Here is an 18,893-nt window from a genome sequence, read left to right on the forward strand (position 1 = left end):
TGTAAGGAAATGGCGGGAAAGTTTCACCGGTGGGAAGAAAACGGTGTTCGTTCATCGGCAAAATACTTGTAAGGAAATCGATGACTTGAGATTAAAGTAGAGTATGTAAATATATTATTATTATTATTATTATTTAATGATAATAAGTTTGTTATTAAGCTTATGAGTTGGTGATGAAGGAAGGTTACATATTGGTTTTTAAGGTTACGAGTTGATTGTGAAATCTACGAGTTAGTTGTCAAGGTTACGAGTTGGTTGAGAAGGTTACATGTTTGTTGTAAATGTTACACGTTGGTGGTGAAGATTACGAGTTTGTTGTGAAGGTTACAAGTTGGGTGTGAAGGTTACATGTTGGTTGTGAAGTTTACAATTTGTTTGTGAATGTTACGAGTTGATTGCGCACCTCAGTAAGGAGTTAATTGTGAAGGTTATGAGTTGGTTGTGAAGGTTACGAGTTGGTTGTGAAAGTTATGAGTTTGTTGTAAACGTTACGAGTTTGTTGTGAAGGTTACGAGTTGGTTGTGAATTTTATGCATTGGTTGTGAATGTTACGAGTTGGTTGTAAAGATTACGAGGTTGTATTGAAGGTTATGAGTTTGTTGTGAAGGTTACAAGTTGTTTGTGAATGTTACGAGTTAGTTGTGAACCTCGATAAGGAGTTGGTTGTGATGGTTACGAGTTGGTTATGAAGGTTAGTTAACAACAATCATAATCAACTCATTGTCGAGATTCACAACCAACTCATAACCTTCACAAATAACTTGTAACCTTCACAACAAACTCATAACCTTTATAACCAATGCATAACCTTCACAACCAACTCGTAAACTTTGTTGGCCCTTTTGTTTTGATTGATGATTTTACAAACAATTTACGACTAACAATCTTTTTAGCATGTTTGGTTTCACTTCACAGGTCAGCTGATATTGAAGCTTGTGCTATCTATCTGTCCATCAGATCTTTTTTGGTAAAAGGTTTGATACATTGTGTGTAGTATTATATTAAGCTCAACACACGCACATTCATATATATCTTTGTGTTTTTATCAAAACATGTATTTTTAACTTTTTTACAGGAAACAGTGATTTCTCTAAAATAGTAATGCATCTTGGAAAATTCCTTTTTCAAAATGTTTATCTACATGTTTATAATCGTTTCTCCAAATTTCATATTTTTTGGAGCTCATTTGATTCTTTATATATGTCAACAAAAACCTCTTTTTGCAAACCTGGAAAACTGCTTTTAACAGCTCATGGTCGACCGCATGTGTCTTTGCGGTCGACCACGCTTCATCCAGTATCTGCATATATGTTTTTATCAGTTCGCGGTCGACCGCCAGTGGCATTGTGGTCGATCGTCATTTTTCGAGAGCGTTGAACAGTAATGGCTAGTTTCCAGCAGCTTTGTTGTTTGGTTTTTTTGGTCTTTTTGCATGTGTTTTTGTTATTGTTTGGAGTTGTTATAAATACCCCTATGCATTCAACTCCTTATTAATCAAGAGTTTTGTTTAAAACAAGTTTACAAAGTTTTAAGAAGTGTTTAAAAGGTGTTTTAAGCCTTGTTTGCTGGTTTGATTCAAAAGAGGAGTTTCACTACAAGAAGAGATCTTTTCATCTTCCATTAAGGATCATATCCTCATCATCCTTCTACAGATCTTCTTGCTTATTGAGAAGTTTTCTAAACTCCTTTTATATAGCTCATTGATTAATTGTTCATATTTACATTTTAGCTATATTAATTAATTTACTTGTTTTTACCACACACCTTGTTGAGCTTATAATATTTCACACAATATATTGTTGGTAGTGGTGTGTGATTTAGTGAGAGTGAGCTTAATTGAGTTATCATCAATTGTAGAGAACATCCATTGTTAAATTCGTGTTCATTGTGAAATCACTTTGTAATACACTTGTACAACGAGAGGAGTGTGTGGTGAGGACGTAGTCGATACCGAGAGGAGTGACATCGGTGGCCTAGTGAGAGGTCATAATTCCGACCACTTGAGGGAGGCGATCGTGAGGACCAACACTTGAGGTTGTAGCTTGTGTATGTACATCATGAGGATTTGTGAGAGTTGTCGGTTAACTTGATAACCGAGTGTGTAGAGAAGTTCTGGCTTCCAAACCGGGTGTGTCGTGATAGTGGAGATCTCCTCGAGGTGAGGAGCGGGGACGTAGGTCGTGGGGACCGAACCTCGTGAACATATTGTTTTGTTTGTGATTGTATTGGCGCACTTTTATATTCATGCTTATTTTTCATATTGCCTTTGTCAATTGCTCATTGTTTATTTTATCCACTATCTAATTTAACTTGTTTCCCCTTGTGTATGTTTTATATCCTTGCATAGTTATCTTGTTACTTGCTAGGATATTTATTAGTAAGTTTTAATTGGTATTTAAATCGGATTAGATTAGCATAAACCCTATTCACCCCCCTTCTAGGGTTCTTTCATGGCGACCTTAGGGTCTAACAAACTTCACAACTAACTCGTATCCTTCACAACCAACTTGTAACTTTGACAACCAATGCGTAATATTCACAACCAACTCGTAACCTTCACAACGAACTCCTAATTTTCATAACGAACTCGTAACCTTCACAACTAACTCGTATGCTTGATAACCAACTCGTAAACTTCAAAACCAACTGGTAACTATCAAAACCAAAACATAATCTTCCTTCACCACCAACTTATAATCTTAACAACAAACTCATTATAGTGAAATAATAACAATATATAAATTTACATACTCTACTTTAATGTCAAGTCCTCGATTTCCTTACAAGTATTCCGCTAATGAACGAACGCCATTTTCTTCCCACCAATGAAACTTTCCCATCATTTCCTTACAAGTATTTTGCTAAAAAGTTCTAGTTCCCCTAAGACTTTATCTTTGACTCATGAACAAACGCCGAAAAAGTTTTACCGCCGATGTTAACGGCGTTTGGCAAATTTTAAAGGGAATAAATTTGTTCCCCCAAAACCCATTTCAAAATAATCATAGTAACATCATGAGAGAAGAGAGAGAGAGAGAGAGAGAGAGAGAGAGAATATTATGGTCTTCACATGTTTTAAACTTTTGAGTTCTGTGTTTTGGGGGCTCAATGAATTATGACTTTACTTTTAGGGGTTTTGGGAGCATTGAAAAAGTCTTGGGGGGGCGAAATACTTGTAAGGAAATTTGTGACTAGAAGTAAGTTTCCCTTATTATTAAATTATTCAAGATAATGCAACAGATTTTGAATTGTGCTAGTTATTAATTTTGTGTTATTTATTATGTTTCCAGTTGATTATGGATGCTACCAAGAGCATCGTTGCTGACCACAATAAGGGGGAGAAACTGAATGAAAAAATTATGATGTTTGGCATAGTAAGATTCAGTATCTCCTTGAGTAGCAAGATATACTGGAAACTATAACACAATCAGTGATTGAGTATGAACTAGGCAACACTACGCAACATAAACGTGATCATGAAGCCTTCCAAGCTTGGAAGAGGAAGGACCTTGTTGCTCACATATTGATGCTGAGCAGCATAAGGATGAATTATACTACGTTTTGAGAGGTATCAACCAGCTATGGCAATTTGGGATGCTGTTAAGCTCTAGTATGGTGAGACTTCCACTACTAGACAGTGCCAGCTCGCTCTTAAGTTTGACGGTGATAAGAAGTGTCATGATCATTCGATGAGGTAGCATCTTACTGTTATGTCAAACATGATTAGGGAGTTGTGAGCAGCAGGACATGAGCTTTCTGATGAACAATAGGTTCAGGCTGTCATCCGTTCTCTACCTAGCTCATGGGACTACATGGCGATTAACCTCACCCATAATGATAACATCAAGACTTTTATGATGTCGCTCGCCATGTGGGGCATAAGGAGGATCACCTTCTGACTGAGAAATCTAGCGAGGAGGCATACACGGCTGGGACTAGCTCACGCAGAGCATTTGTCTCTAAGCGTGAAAGAGGCAGAGGTGGAGCACCTAAATGGGGTGGAGATGCTGGACCGAATCTCAAGAAGGCTAGATATGCTAAGCGCAAGCGTGGACAACATGGTACTAAGAAAGAAAAGACTAAGATGGCCTGTCACAATTGCAATAAGTTAGGTCACTTCACTCGTGAGTGCACAAAATCGCAGGTATGTGATACAACATCCAACTCTACTATATTTGTTAGTAGTTGTTTGATGCTTGCTGAAACTATTCCTATTTGAACTGTATGATACGGGTCGCCATGCGAGCACCTTTGATCGTGGAATTATCAAAAGTGAGTTTTGAGAAGAAAAATAACAAAACACATAATTAAATTTGGCGAAAGAAAATACCTTCTCTAGATTATAAAGAATAAAATATTATAAAATTTCTTTCTCACAATCTTTCTAGAATAAAGAACAACTTCTCTATCCTCACTAAACTCTCCTCTGTTGTTTAGAAACCCTAAACAACCTCTATTTATATGTTAAATAATGTGGGTGGCAAAATGGTAAATATCTAGAACAAACTCAACTAGGATTCGCCCAAAACATGAATCTAGATTGGCCCAGGAAATCGTTATCGGTCAACCGAAGTATCGCTATCGGTCAACCGATCGACCTCCATCGGTCGACCGATAAGAGTGCATCGGTCGACCGTCCAGAACAAGTTTTCTGACCCTGTAGAGTATCAGTTTATCAGTTGACTGATGATGGCTAATCGGTTGACCAATAGTGCTTCATCGGTCGACCGATGCTAGCCCATCAGTCGACCGACCAGAGCTATTTCTCCAGCTTCCTGTTTTTGTCGTTTTCCTGATTTTCACCATTTTCTCCGACTCTATTCATGCTTTTATTCTCAAGCAACCATGAGAATCATCTATCCTCAAGCTCCCATGATGATCGCTAAGTTCCCGAAGCAGAGAAGATACACCCGTATCATGGTTCCCCCCTATAGAAGCTTGAAGTCCCGTTCAAGTTAGAACTTCAGCTGAGGAAACTCACGAGCTTCTCCTTTTTTGTTGAACTACTTGGCCTTGCTAGGAACCTGACCTTGACGTCCAACCATAAATGACTCCTTCGTGCCCCGTCTAGTCGTAGTCACCTTTCGCTCCAAAATGCAATGCTCTTTCAGTGACTCTTCTTTATCAAGCCATAAGTCTTCAACATGCGGCAAGATCACTTTGTCGTCACCCTCATTGTTCATCAATGGAGGCTTGAACAACTTTAAGTACTCGACATTGATCACCTAATACATATCTAAGTAAGGTGGCAACTCCAGTTTGAAGGCGTTGTCACCGATCTGATCGAGAATCCAAAACGGACCATATCGTATATGCTTCAACTTTTTCCCTTCTTCCTTTAGCCGCTTCTTACCTAACTTCAGCCACACCATGTCACCTTTGCTGAAATTACAAGAAACTCGATATTGATCATATTTCTCCTTGTACTTCGCTTGTGATTTCTTCAATTGTGCTTCAACGGCAGCGTGAATATGCGCAATCTTCTCCAGAAACCGCTGAGCCTTCTATCTTTCACTCCCTTCTTTGCCGTCGGTCGTAGCTTCACTAGAGAATACTAGATTGAATGAACTTGGAGGTAGGAACCCATAACAAGTCTCAAACGGTGATTTTCCTAAGATCTATTAATAACCCTATTAAAAGCAAACTAAAGATATGATAAGCTCTCATCCCAAGTCTTAGGATGCTTGGAATTATACTCCCGCAACATGTGAACCATAGTCCGATTGACTACTTCTGTCTGCTCATCTGTTTGTATATGAAAGGCCGTACTTTTCTTCAATCTGGTGTCCATCAAACTCCACAAGGAATCCCAAAAGTGCCCGAGGAACCTGCTATCCTGATCAGTAATAATTAAACTCGGCAAACCAAAGTACTTCCACACATGCTCGAAGAACAATTGTGTTGTACCTGCTTCCATCACGGTCTTCTTATAAGGAATCAAGATCACCATCTTGCTGAACCTGTCCACCACAATGAACAAGTAATCATGTCCGTGCTTAGTCGTTAGCAACCCTCATAAGAAATCCATAGAAATACTCTCTCATGATCTAGAAGGCACTGGAAACGGTAGATACAATCCCCTCTTTCTGTTAGAAGGCTTCGATATGCAACATAGCTTACACCCTCCAACATACTTGGTAACATTCTCTTACATCTGTGGCCAAAAGACATAGCGTTATAGGTTGAGAAGCATCTTCTAAATCCCAAAATGACCTTGCACACGTGATGTATGTGCCTCTCTAATCCACTACAACCGATCGCCATCTTCCAGAATGCAAAGCGATGTCCTACGATACAACAAACCATCTGCTCCGAGCTCATACTCCCCCTTCTGACCAGCCTTCACCTACTCGAACACACTGATGAAGTCTATGCTGGATGTGTACATCTGCATATACTCCAAAGGAACCAAGAGCTGAATACGTGTCGCCACTAACAAAGCTCTCACTAGCAGTCGAGATAGCATATCGGCCAACTTGTTAGTCGCCCCCTTCTTGTACCTAATGACGATGTTGAACGCCATCAAATAAGACATCCACTTCATATGCCGTTCCTGTTGTAGCTTCGTCTGGGCATGTAGAAACTCCAATGGCTTATGATCTGAGTGCACAACCACCTCCTTACCCAACAAGTACACCCTCCAATGCTTGATCGCCTGGTAGAGCGCATAAAACTCCTTATCATAAGTAGGATAGTTCTGAATAGCACCCGTAAACATTACAGAATGGTATTCCACCGGCTTCCCATCCTGTATTAACATAGTGCCCATAGCATAGCTAGAAGCGTCTGTCTCTACCTTGAAGATTTTCTGTAAATTAGGCAAAGCCAGTATTGGTGCCTCCGAGATCTTCCTCTTTAGTAATTAAAAAGTCTCCTCATGCGTCCTACCCAACTCGAACTAAACCTTCACCTTACTAAGGCCATGTAAGGGTGCCGCATAAGTAGAAAAATATCAAATAAAGTTGTGCAAATACTAGCAAGCCCCAATGAAGCTTCGCACCTCTGTTACCATCCTAGGCATCAGCCACTTCGTGATAACCTCAACCTTGCTTAGATCTATCCTCCGCTAGCCCTTCCCCATGATGAAGCTAAGATACACCAACTCGTCCTTCCCAAACTCGCACTTCTTCTCGTTAAGCTTCAGCTGACCGTCCCGCAGCACTTCAAACACATTCTTGACATGAACAAGATGCTCCTCCCAGGTCCCGCTGTACACTAAGATGTCATCGAGGTAAACTATCACAAAATCCTCTATAAAAAGTCACATAAAATCACTCATTAGCCTCATAAAGGTTGCTGGAGCATTACACAACCCGAACGGCATCACCAACCACTCAAACAGACCCTACTTGGTCTTGAACACAGTCTTCCAAGTGTCATCCTCCCGAATTCTCACCTGATGGTAACCAGATTTAAAATCCAACTTTTTGAAGAACATCGCTCCCTCTAACTGGTCCATAAGATCATCGATCCGTGGAAGTGGGTAACCATTCTTTATCGTTGTCTTGTTGAGCGTTTGGTAATCCACACACTGTTAGGTCTCATGTTTATGAGCCTACTATCTAATCTAATTTTAATGATTAACAAATAATTCCTAATAATGTTTGTCGAGTGTTTAATTACTTGTTAGGTATTCTACACAAAGATCCTCTATCGGAGGTTGGATGGATTTGCACCTATACAATCATATCCATTGGAGGATGGAAGGAATATTGGATTGAAGTCGTCGTAATTCAAGCCAAGATTCATATCGCTTCATCCCTACAAACCAAGGTGAGCTTATTGAAGATCAAATTACTTGGGTATAGTGTTTTAGGTTTATACTTTGTGTGTTTATACTTAGGGCACAAAATTCATACACACGCATTTGTTTTGATTTATTATTTATTTTTGATCTATCGCCGTTTTGGATTATAGCATTAACAACATGATTTTATATCTTTCCTCAAGTCTATAAATCTATTTTAAAGTGTTTCAAAACTTGTCTGAAAGAATTTGTCAAAATCAAGTTTTAACAAGTTCGTATGGTTTATTAATTTGTAAAATAATGTGTTGTGGATTAATGAATTAATATAATTATTGTATATATTTCATAAAATCTATTAATCTATTTAAAAGAAGTTTCAAACTTATTTGAAATCATTTTGTTAAAATCATGTGCTTTTGAGATTTTATATTTTTGACGATTTTACAAATTAGTGGGTTTTCACAAACGCTAAATGAGATTTCAAAATTTTCTTTTCAAACATGTTTGTTTTCATGTTTATAATCATTCCCCAAAGTATTACTATTTTAGAGTTTATTTGTTATTTTATTTTGAATTTATAAAATTTGACTTTCAACTAAAAACTGTGTCTGGAAGTATCGTTTCCTGTTGATCGGCCAGAGGGTCTGTTTACAGACCCTACAGACAATCGCCTATTAGTCGTCCGACACACTATGTTCGGTTGACCGATGGCCTAGGATTAGTTGACATGTACAACATTGTCGGTCGACCGATCAAGCTTGCATTATTTTAATCTACCAACGGTAACATTATTGGTTGACCGACCATTATCATCCAGTCGACCAAAAGTACTGTAACGGTTATATTTCCAGACTCGGGATTTTTGGGGATTTTGTTGTTTTTGGTTATTTTTCTTGGGTTTACAACCTTTGTTTTGTGATCCTCTATATATACCCCCTACCTTCAAACTTCTAAACTTATCCAAGAAAATTTTTTAATCAAGTTTACAAGTTTGTTTAAGTGTTTTAGTGTGTTTTTCAAGAGTTTATGTGAAGAGAGTTTCACAAGAGGAGGAGATCAATCTTCATTCATTTTTTGAGCTTCAATTTCACATCTCCATCACTCTTGTTGTAGAGAAATTTTGGCTAAACTCAATTTGTAGCTATATATATTATTTGTTGATTATCTTTTTATTAAGCTAGATTTTAAATTGAGTTTTCATTTCATTTTACTCATTTAATGCACACACAACCCTTGAGCTTTTAATATTTCACAATAAGTATAATTTGGGTTGTGGTTAATGATTCCTTGAGTGTGAGCTTAACTTAGTTCTCATCTTGTTAGAGAACAAAACACTTTGTACTTGTGCCTAATTGTTGAGAACACAATGTAATACATAAGAACACAGAGAGAAGTGGTTGGTGAGAGACAGGATCATTCCAATAGGAGTGGTGTCGGTAGTAAATACTAGGGAGAGGTCGTAATTCCAAGCACTTGAGGAAGTTGACATGGGCTAGGCCAACACTTAAAGGGTGTATTGTGCGATTGTAATTGTGTGAGTTATAAATGTTTGTCGGTGAGCATTACAAACGGATTGTGTAGTTATTTGAGTATAGTGGAGTTTCTCCTCGAGGGTGAGGAGCGGAGACGTAAGTCAAGGGTGACCAAACTCCATGATTATTTGCTTGCATTTGAGTTTGGCATTAGCATATTTTTATTGACTCATTGTTTATATCGCCTATTGCTTTATATTTGTTTATCCTTGCATATATCTCCTTGTATATCACATTTTCTAGGATATATTTTTAAATAAGTTTTAAATTAGCATTGAAATCAAATTAGATTAGCAAATACCCTATTCACCCCCATCTAGGTTAATTTCACACACATGCGCTAGCCTCCATTCTTCTTTGGCACCAACAACACTAGCGACCCGCATGGTGAACAACTTGGCACTATCACTTCTTTCTCCAGAAGCTCCTAAACTTGAATCTTTATCTCCTCAGACTCCTATATGGATCTACGATAAAAACCTATATTTGGCAAAGAACTCTCTCCCATCAACATAATCTTGTGCTCCACACTCCGACTCGGCGGTAGTCTAGTGATATCTGAAAACAAGTCCGCATACTTGGCCTTCAACCTGTCAAGATCTCCCTCTTGAAGCTTGCTCAAGGTAGTCAAGCATATTCTACTCATTTGCTCCTCATAAGGCCTAATGAACAATAAGATAAACTTCTTGCTTGCATCCACTAGCCTCTTCGCCTGAGTCACCGTCACCAAGCTCGTCTCCTGTGGAAGTGATGCCGAACAAAATATGAACTATTTACCGTCCTTGGTAATCGCATACTTCTGGGTTCGCCTGTCGTAGATTGTGTACCTATCCCACAAATAAGGGTTGCCCAGTATAACTTAACAAACATCCAATAGAACGACATCGTGCGTGACCTCGTTAATATACGACTCGTGGAGTGAAAATATAAAAGTGCATTGATTAACTACCATCATCCCCGCCTCCTTTTGAATCCACCCTAAAGGATAGGGTTTCGGATGCTTGACTGTCTTCAGACCCAGCTTCTGAACCAAGGCCTCAGATATCAAATTCTTCTGACTTCCTGGATCAACTATGGCATCAACAAAGCTGGTCTTCACCTGCAACTTGAGAAAAAGAGCTGCTCTCTAGTGTCTTCGTCCTCCTTCATGGTCTACTTCCCTGCCATAAGGTTGAGAGTACTATTGGGCTCTCTCATCCCTAGAACTTCTTTCTGGCCTTGAGCTACCATGTATGTCTTTTTCTCCTCCTCCTTCTTCAAATCTTTCAGTTTGTTATAAAATACTTCTCTCAGCACCGATCAGTGACATGCCCTATCTACTTGCAATGATTACAAGTCAGTCCTGCTTTCCCTGTATATCCATAAAAAATTACCTATGAAACCCAAAACTTAGCTCAGAACAAACAGAAGATGAAGAACAGCGTTATCTAAGTCAAATAGGATCATATGATGCCAAAAGGAAGCAAAGGAATGTGCAAAATGTTGAAACGCACGAAACCCAATACAACAAGGCTCGAAATCCTAGACACCATAGTGTGTCTCATAATTTGAGACACCAAAGGGTGTCTCGCACCCGAGACACACAGGGTGTCTCGCATAGTGAATCTCCCAAAATACATTTTTCGATAATTTCTCGGGATTCATGTGGTCCACTGGCTTCCTAACTACCTTGGGAACATCCTCAAACATAGAAAAGTCGTTACTAACTGAAGATACAATCATCTCATGAATTCTTATCATCAAATGCGACATCCGAAGCCTATAAATATCCGCCTGGAATCCTTATGAACAAAAAGGTTGAGTGGGTTGATGAGAGACTAGCGAATTGAGAGCAGAGACCCACAAATTTCAGATATAAAGACGAGATCTTAGCAAACTTCATGCATAAAGAGAAAGATTTCGAGAGATCTATAGGTCTTCACCCCTTTTCTTGAGATCAAACATCTCTTTGATCTCGAGAAGAGTATTTATTTCACATAGTTGAGATATTTACTTCTGTTCTTGTTTTCCAGTTGAAACAAGAAAACAAGAACACTAAACCTTCTTCACGATCAACCTGAATTTGTGAATCGGTCATCCACGGGCTAACGTGTCCCCAACATAGATAAAGATCTCACGCAAGCAATTGTTGGTAAACAATCTCTGCATGTGTTTCTAGGAGATCCTCTTTTTATTTCTTTTGTAAAGAGAAGTCTTATAAAAAGGCTTACTTTTGTGATTCCGTTGTAAGATGACAAACGTTGTGATGGAAGCTGTAAAGAAATTGATTTCCGATGTAAACACGCTGGCGACCACAGTAGGAGCCAACGGTCTCGCTGCCGAGACCGGAGTGTCGCAACCGATCAAGATCCCGATTGACTCAGCGGTCGAGTACGAGTTCAACCAAGAGAAGTTCAAGTGGCACCTCTCATCCTCCTCCTTAAGATCTTCCTCACCCCGCAAGTGTAGAAAGATCTCTTCTTCAAAGAAGGTTCGCTGGTCTTCAACTCCGATGAAGGCCCAGGGTGATGAATCTCACCTAATCATTGCCAAGGCTTCTCCTCACAACACCTCTCCGGCATCTAATCACATCAAAGTCTCTTCTCGTGGCAACTCCTCCCCAGTCGAGGAGTTAATTGATGAAACCTCACTAACTCTAACGAAGAGGGCTCGTCAGAGGCAATGCCAACGTCTCGCACATCAGTTCGCTAAGGCCTTAGAGCAGGTTGACAGAGTTTGTTATTACGCGGACTTAGAGTCAAGGAAGCATCAAGTGACCCAGCCGCCTTAACGGCAAATTATTAACACTTCCTCCAAACCATCAACCAATGAATGGGTCAGTGTCAAAAGAACTCGTTCAACTCTAGAGAAACGCATCCACAAGCGTTGCGTACTTCTCGCGCATGCACGTTCTCTTATGAAAAGGCACAGGAATTGCAGAAGGGAGAGGTGGCTAAAGAACCACCAAAACCACATAAAATATGGGTGCCAAAATCCAAGACTGAGCTGAAATAAAATAAGAAGACAACAGAAACTATCTCTAGTGGCCGAGACAGGTTGAACTGTCTCGCGGGCCGCGACACATCAAAGTGTCTCACCCAAAGCTGAGACATACCTACCTTGTTAGGACTCATGTTTATGAGCCTACTATCTAATCTTGTTTTGAAGATTTAACAAATAATTTATAACTGTGTATTTTTAGTGTTTTGTGTTTATTATATATCCAGGTCAACAATATCTGAAGTGAAGCCAATACAAATCAAATCAAAGATTCAAGAACAAGCTTTATATGCATACACTTGGGTATATTAGTTTAGGATTTATATATTGTGTGTAAATACTTCAAGCTCATATTATATACACACACATTCTTTGATTTTATCACAAATTGAGTATTCTTAAGCAAATACTATGTTATTGGTTTATGGACAAAATAATCATTGTATACATGTTTTATTAAGTTTATAAATCAATTAAATATAGTTCATAACTTGGTTTAAGTCAAAATTCAAAAATCAAGTGTTTTATATACACATATATTTGTGAGTTTTTGTAAAACAAAGAGATTTCACAAATGAGAAATGATATTTTAAAAATTTCTTTTGTAACATGTCATTTTCATGTTTATAAACATTTTCCCAAATTTTAATTTTTTTGGAATTTATTTAATATTTTTAAAGAGGGTTCAAAGTTTATTTTTACTGTTAAAAAACCCCTGTGCACGTTATCAGACGACTAATGTTTGTTATCAGTCGACCGATGAAACACGCTGGAAAGTGCATTTAGTTTCTGCTCAGTCGACTGATGAACCATCAGTCGACCGATGCAGGTTATCAGTCGACTGATGAGTCCATCAGTCGACCAATAGCAGATGAGTGGCCTGTAACGGCCAGCTCATCAGTGACTGACGAACAATATCAGTCGACTGATGGTACTGTAACAGCTAGTTTTCTAGTTTGTATGTTTTTTAGGTTTTTTTATCTTTATTCTTGTATTTTCTTGGTTCTTGGGCATTGTTTCATGAACGTATATATATCACATTCCCTCTAACTGCTGAACTCTCTAAGAAAAGTTTTAAAACAAGTTTACAAGGGTTTAAGTGTATTTAAGTGTTGTTTACATGTTTGTTTAAGTGAAGAAGTTTTCACAAGAGGAGGAAATTATTCTTTTCGTGTTTGGGCTTCATTCTACATCTGTCTCACTCTTGATTTTCAGAGAAGTTTTGCTAAACTCAATTTCTAGCTTCATATATATATTTGTTGATTATTCATTTTTTTAAGCTAGATTTTATATTGAGTTTAGTTTGTATTATTGTTCATTGATAACACACACCACCTATTGAGCCTTTAGTATTTCATACACAATATAATTAGATTGTGGTGAGTGATACATTGAGTGTGAGCTTAATTGAGTTCTCATCTTGTTAGAGAACAAATCATTTGTTAGACTATTTGTTGAGATCACGTTATAATATACAAGGACACCGAGAGGAGTGTGTGGTAAGAGACGGGGTTGATTCCAGGAGGAGTGGCGTCGGTAGTAAAGCCTAGGGAGAGGTAGTAAATCCGAGCACTTGAGGAAGTCGATACGGACCAGGCCACCACTTAGAGGGTGTATTGTGTGATTACCAATTGTGTAAGTTGTGAAAGTTTTTGGTGAGATAGAAAACCGATTGTGTGAGTTGTAAACATTTTTGGTGAACGTTAAAAACCGGTTGTGATAGTGGAGATTCTCCTCGAGGATGAGGAACAGAGATGTAGGTCAAGGGTGACCGAACTCCGTGATCATTTGGTTGTGTTTGTGTTTCGCATTGACATATTTTTCTCCTATATCTTATGCACATTGTTTATCGCCTATTGTCATATTGCTCACCCTTGTTTATCATTGCATATAATTTATTGTATATCTCAATTGCTAAGATAATTGTTAATAAGTTTTTAAATTGGTATTAATATCGGATTAGATTAGCAAATACCCTATTCACTCTCCCCCCTCTAGGGTAATTTCATTTGGTATCAGAGCTTGGTGCTCTTGGTTTGTGGCTTAACCGCCTAGAGTCACAGATCCAAGTTTTATATCTTGCTAATCTTATTTTTGAGATTAACTCATATTGCTTGCATAATATATCATAGATATGCACGGTGCATCTAGCTTAGGTTATGCCATTAATATTGCTCTTAGAATTGATAATTTCCCCTATGCTTAATGATATGTTAGATTTAAATTTTTTGTTAGATCTAGACATTTTGATTTATGGAAAATTATTGATGGTGCTTATATTGTACCCACTACGGAGAAATCCAAATGGAGTAAAAATAACAAAAGAATGTTTACTATAAACAAGCTATCGTTAGAATTTTTATTAAATGCTTTTGACTCATCCATATCTAACAAGCTTGATTCTTTTGATAGTGTTTATACTTTGTGAAAATTTATAGAAGAACATCGAGGAAACTTGGAGGAGATCCGATGAGCTTTGACGGATTCCACTTCAAGTAGAGCATTTTCATGTACATGGCCACTAGGCAATAGCCCTAGTGAGGTATGCGAGTCTGATACCCATGATGAACTTTCTATTGATAAATTCTCTCGTGGATATGAAAAATTAATGCATGAATATAAGAAGTTGCAACGTAATTTTGTAAATTTAAAAAGCAAGCATGTTGAATTAAAATCCAATCATGAGTTGTTAGCTTCTAAGTTTGATAATTTTGCTAAAGAAAATATGATCCTAAAAATAATGATAAACTTAAATTGGATCATCATTCTTTAATTTTAAGTGTTGCTAATTTAACTCATGAGAAGAATAGTGTCATATTAGAAGAAGGGAACATTAGAAATAAGCTTAATTTTCTTAAAAATGATAATTTGTGTTCTACTTCTAGTAACAATGCATTTGTGTAAGAAAATGAGTTAAATCATGTTAAGAATCGCATATCATCTTTAGGTTCAATATTAAAAACATGCATTGCAAATAACAGTAAGCTTATGGACTTGTGTGCAAAATCACATGCAAATTCTTACAAAACTCCCACACATTATGCACACTTGTATAACAAAATTTATAAGTGTTCAATTTGAGGTCATAAAGGTCATCTTGCTAAATTTTGTTACAATGCACAAAAATCCACCAAATCAAACAATATTAACACTTGTGCATCCCGTCAAGCTTCATCACATCATACACATGCACATGCTCACAAAGTTTATCATAAACATGCAAATGTGTATAAATGTGATTATTGTGATAGATTTGGTCATTTGATCAAATTTTGTTTTGATTTAAAAAGAGTTTCTCATTTGTAAAATGTTCTCAAATAACCATATATATTTGCAAATGATTCTCATGCACTAACACAAGATCAACACAAACCATTTCACCCTTTTCATTGCACATATTGCAACCAGAAGGGTCATTTGCACAGTTATTGTTTTGACCGTGTTCGTGCACAAAATACGCCCAAAATGGGATCATAACCTAAGGGCATTGAGCTTGAATGATAGGGGTCATGTCTCTAAATAATTCGGCACAAAAATGGTTGGTTACCAAAACAAATTTGAATTTTAGTTTGATCTTATGATTTTTGTGTTTTGTTTTTAGTATTTCCTGTGTTTCAAGTTTTAACAATGAAAATTCATCAAAATATTTAAAAATGTATTGAAAGAATACATTTTGAAAATGGTTAATAAAATAAAAATGAATTTTTATAATTTTTTAAAAGTATTAAAAACCACAGTTCATTATTTTCTTGAAAAACTGTTCCTGAAGTCATCAATCGACTTATAAGTCGACTGATGACTGGCTTCAGTCGATTTATATGTCGACTGATGGACTCCAGTTTTTCGGGTTTGGGGTGCTATTTGTCTTCTTTTTCGACCCGTTTGAGACCCGGTCCACTCTAGTCTTTGATCCTAGACCTACACTTGTTGGTTGACTAAATCCTACCCATCAACTTTAGTTGATATGTTCTAACCCTAACCAAAATCCCCAAAATTCTATCGTTCCTAAAAATTTTTAGTCGACCTGCCCTTTAATGCCCGCCTCTGATCCCTCTAGTCGACCGGACCTTCTTCAGCTCCCTTCACCGTCAGTCGACCGAGATTTCCAGCAGCCATCCACTAAGTCCCCTGCAGTTGTCAAGATCTTGTAGTTCTTCGATTACTCGGTATCTCCTCTAAACACTTGCATTTTAGTTTATCAGATTCTAGGGTTTGTTAATCTAGAGCTATTTTCATTAGGGATTTTTATTTGTGATCTAGATCCATCACTTAGGGTTGATCTTGTTCTTAGATTGTGTTTATATCATCATCATTATCTATTTATCATGTTTCGAGCTCACACAAAACGTGCTAGAAATGCTAGATCCACACCCATGTATGCTCCTGCTCATCCTCCCAAGGCCAATTATGAATTTTATGAACCTTATCTTAGAGATCCTTCATTAATTGGCAAATATCATGCATTATGTCAATTTAAATCTTTTCCTGGGAGATTTGTGAAATTCAATGATTTTAATCACTTTCTTTTGAGCACATATTTTGGTGATGCTAGATTATTTAGATTACTTGCTAGTGCTAATCATCGTCCACGTTATCCTTATTTAGTTCGTCTATTTTATGCCAACTTGTATGTTAATTCAACTGATCCAAACACTCCCTTCATTTCATCTCAAGTTAAGAATTGTTGTATTTTATTTTGTGCTGATCAATTGTTTGAGATTCTTGACATTCCATGTGGGGACATTTTATTAGATGACGTTTTTACGATGAACCAGCAGTGGACTCCTTACTGACTCTCCCTGGCAAACATTTTCCACTTGATTCTAGTTCTATTTCTGATTTGACCAAAATTATTGGTTGTATCATCTACTACAACATAATTCCTAAAATTAGGGGTTATAGTAATTACTCTCATGAACTCACTCGTGTTATTTATGCTATTGTTGGGAGTCTTGATATCAAGTGGGGCAATGTTATATTTAATGTTATGGCTTCTACAAACACCACTTTTCTTCCTTTTGGCGCCATCTTAACCAAGATTTTCTCTCACTTTGAGGTTGATTTATCAGATGAGACCCCTGTCAAAGTTTTACCCTTCTTTGACTCTTTAGATCTTCATAGGATGGGTATCCCTGCAACTCAATATGAATTAGACCATCCTGTTCAGCATCAGTCTGCTTGCTCTGAGTCTTCCAGTTCTGAGTCTTCTAGCTCTAGGGATTCGTCACCTCCTCCATCCAGTTCTAGGGCTCCTCTTGCACCCACTTCTAGTATCCCAGCTTATATAGTTGATCGTATAGATATGTTAAAAGAGGGAGTGTACGCTTGCTTGTCTGATTATGAGCGGAGGCAGGAAGAGATTCGTGATGAAGCTCAAGTTTGGCATGGTGAGGTACTTAGGAGGATTGACAAGCTTGAGAGAAGCCAGGATATATGATTTGCCAGCATTCAGAGTAGGTTTGATGACCTTTTCAGGATGGTGCAACGTCATCCTCCTCCTCCTCCTCCGGATCCAGGGCCATCAGATTTATGAAGACAAATTTCATTTGGACTTGTATCTTTTTATTTTGAACTATGTATGTTTTTTATTTTGGCTTGTAGTTGTTTTATGAGTTTGAACTATGTAGTTTTTGGTTTATTTTGGTATGAACAATGTGTTTTGTACTTATAAGAACATTGTAAAACACTTTTATGATGGTATTTATGTGTTTGAGCCTATGAATCATCAAATTTGTGCTTTATAATGTATTCTTTTATGTGATTAGTGATTTATACTTTCACATAGCTTTAATGCATATATATCTCTTGTGAGGCAAATGTATAAACAAATGTTTGACTTTCTTTTGATAATCTTGCCATATTCATTCTTATTTATATTCTATGTGGCTTTTAAATAGGGGAGCCATCCCTATTTTTGATTATACTCACCTATGCTTATAGGTAGGGGAGCTTTAGCTCTCGTTATTGTTGGCCTTCTTGTTTTGATGATGTTTAACAAACAATTTATTACTAATGTTGTTTGTCTAGTGTTTGTGCATTCCTATGTTTTGTAGACAAACAACGTTGTTGGAGGATGGATGGAATAGAGCTTCAACGATGATATCCAAAGGAGGTTGGCGGAATATCGGTGAAGCCTTGCTATTCAAAGTTCAAGATCCAAGTTAAAGCTTCATCCGCGAGATTACCTAGAAGAGCTTATTGAAGATCAAGATCTAGCTTGGGTAATTTAGTTTAGGATTTATATTATGTGTGTTATATACTCTAAGCTCAATTATCTATATACACACATTTATTGGTTTCTTCGTATATATATATATATATATATATATATATATAGAGCAAAACTTCTGTCAACTTAAGTGGACGTCCACTAAGTTTCTTATCCATTGATGATCACTTGATTGAGCTACATTGTGGATGATCCGTTCCGTTCAACTTGATCTACATATTCTAAAACCCCAACACACCAAATTTGGTGTGAAATCGTTGTGGTTTGACCCTTCATCCACTCGTATCAATTTTAACGGTTTCGAGTGAATAGAACTTTTTACATGGCTCGACGGAGGGTCAAACCACAACGAGTTCACACCAAATTTGGTGTGTTGGGGTTTTAGAATATGTAGATCAAGTTCAACGGA

General features: G+C 37.5%; 1 protein-coding gene across 1 annotated transcript in view; it reads left to right on the forward strand.

Annotated features, from left to right (window-relative positions):
• Positions 1-18,893, forward strand: part of LOC109821417 — a 101,851-nt gene that overhangs the window by 4,764 nt on the left and 78,194 nt on the right. Inside the window, 2 exon segments of the mRNA XM_020387602.1 lie at positions 3,846-4,141; positions 17,219-17,647. Of these exon segments, the coding sequence (XP_020243191.1) occupies positions 3,846-4,141; positions 17,219-17,647 (725 nt within the window).

This window comes from Asparagus officinalis, chromosome 8 (genome assembly GCF_001876935.1).
Source record: "Asparagus officinalis chromosome 8, Aspof.V1, whole genome shotgun sequence".
Classification (NCBI taxonomy): Eukaryota; Viridiplantae; Streptophyta; class Magnoliopsida; order Asparagales; family Asparagaceae; genus Asparagus; species Asparagus officinalis.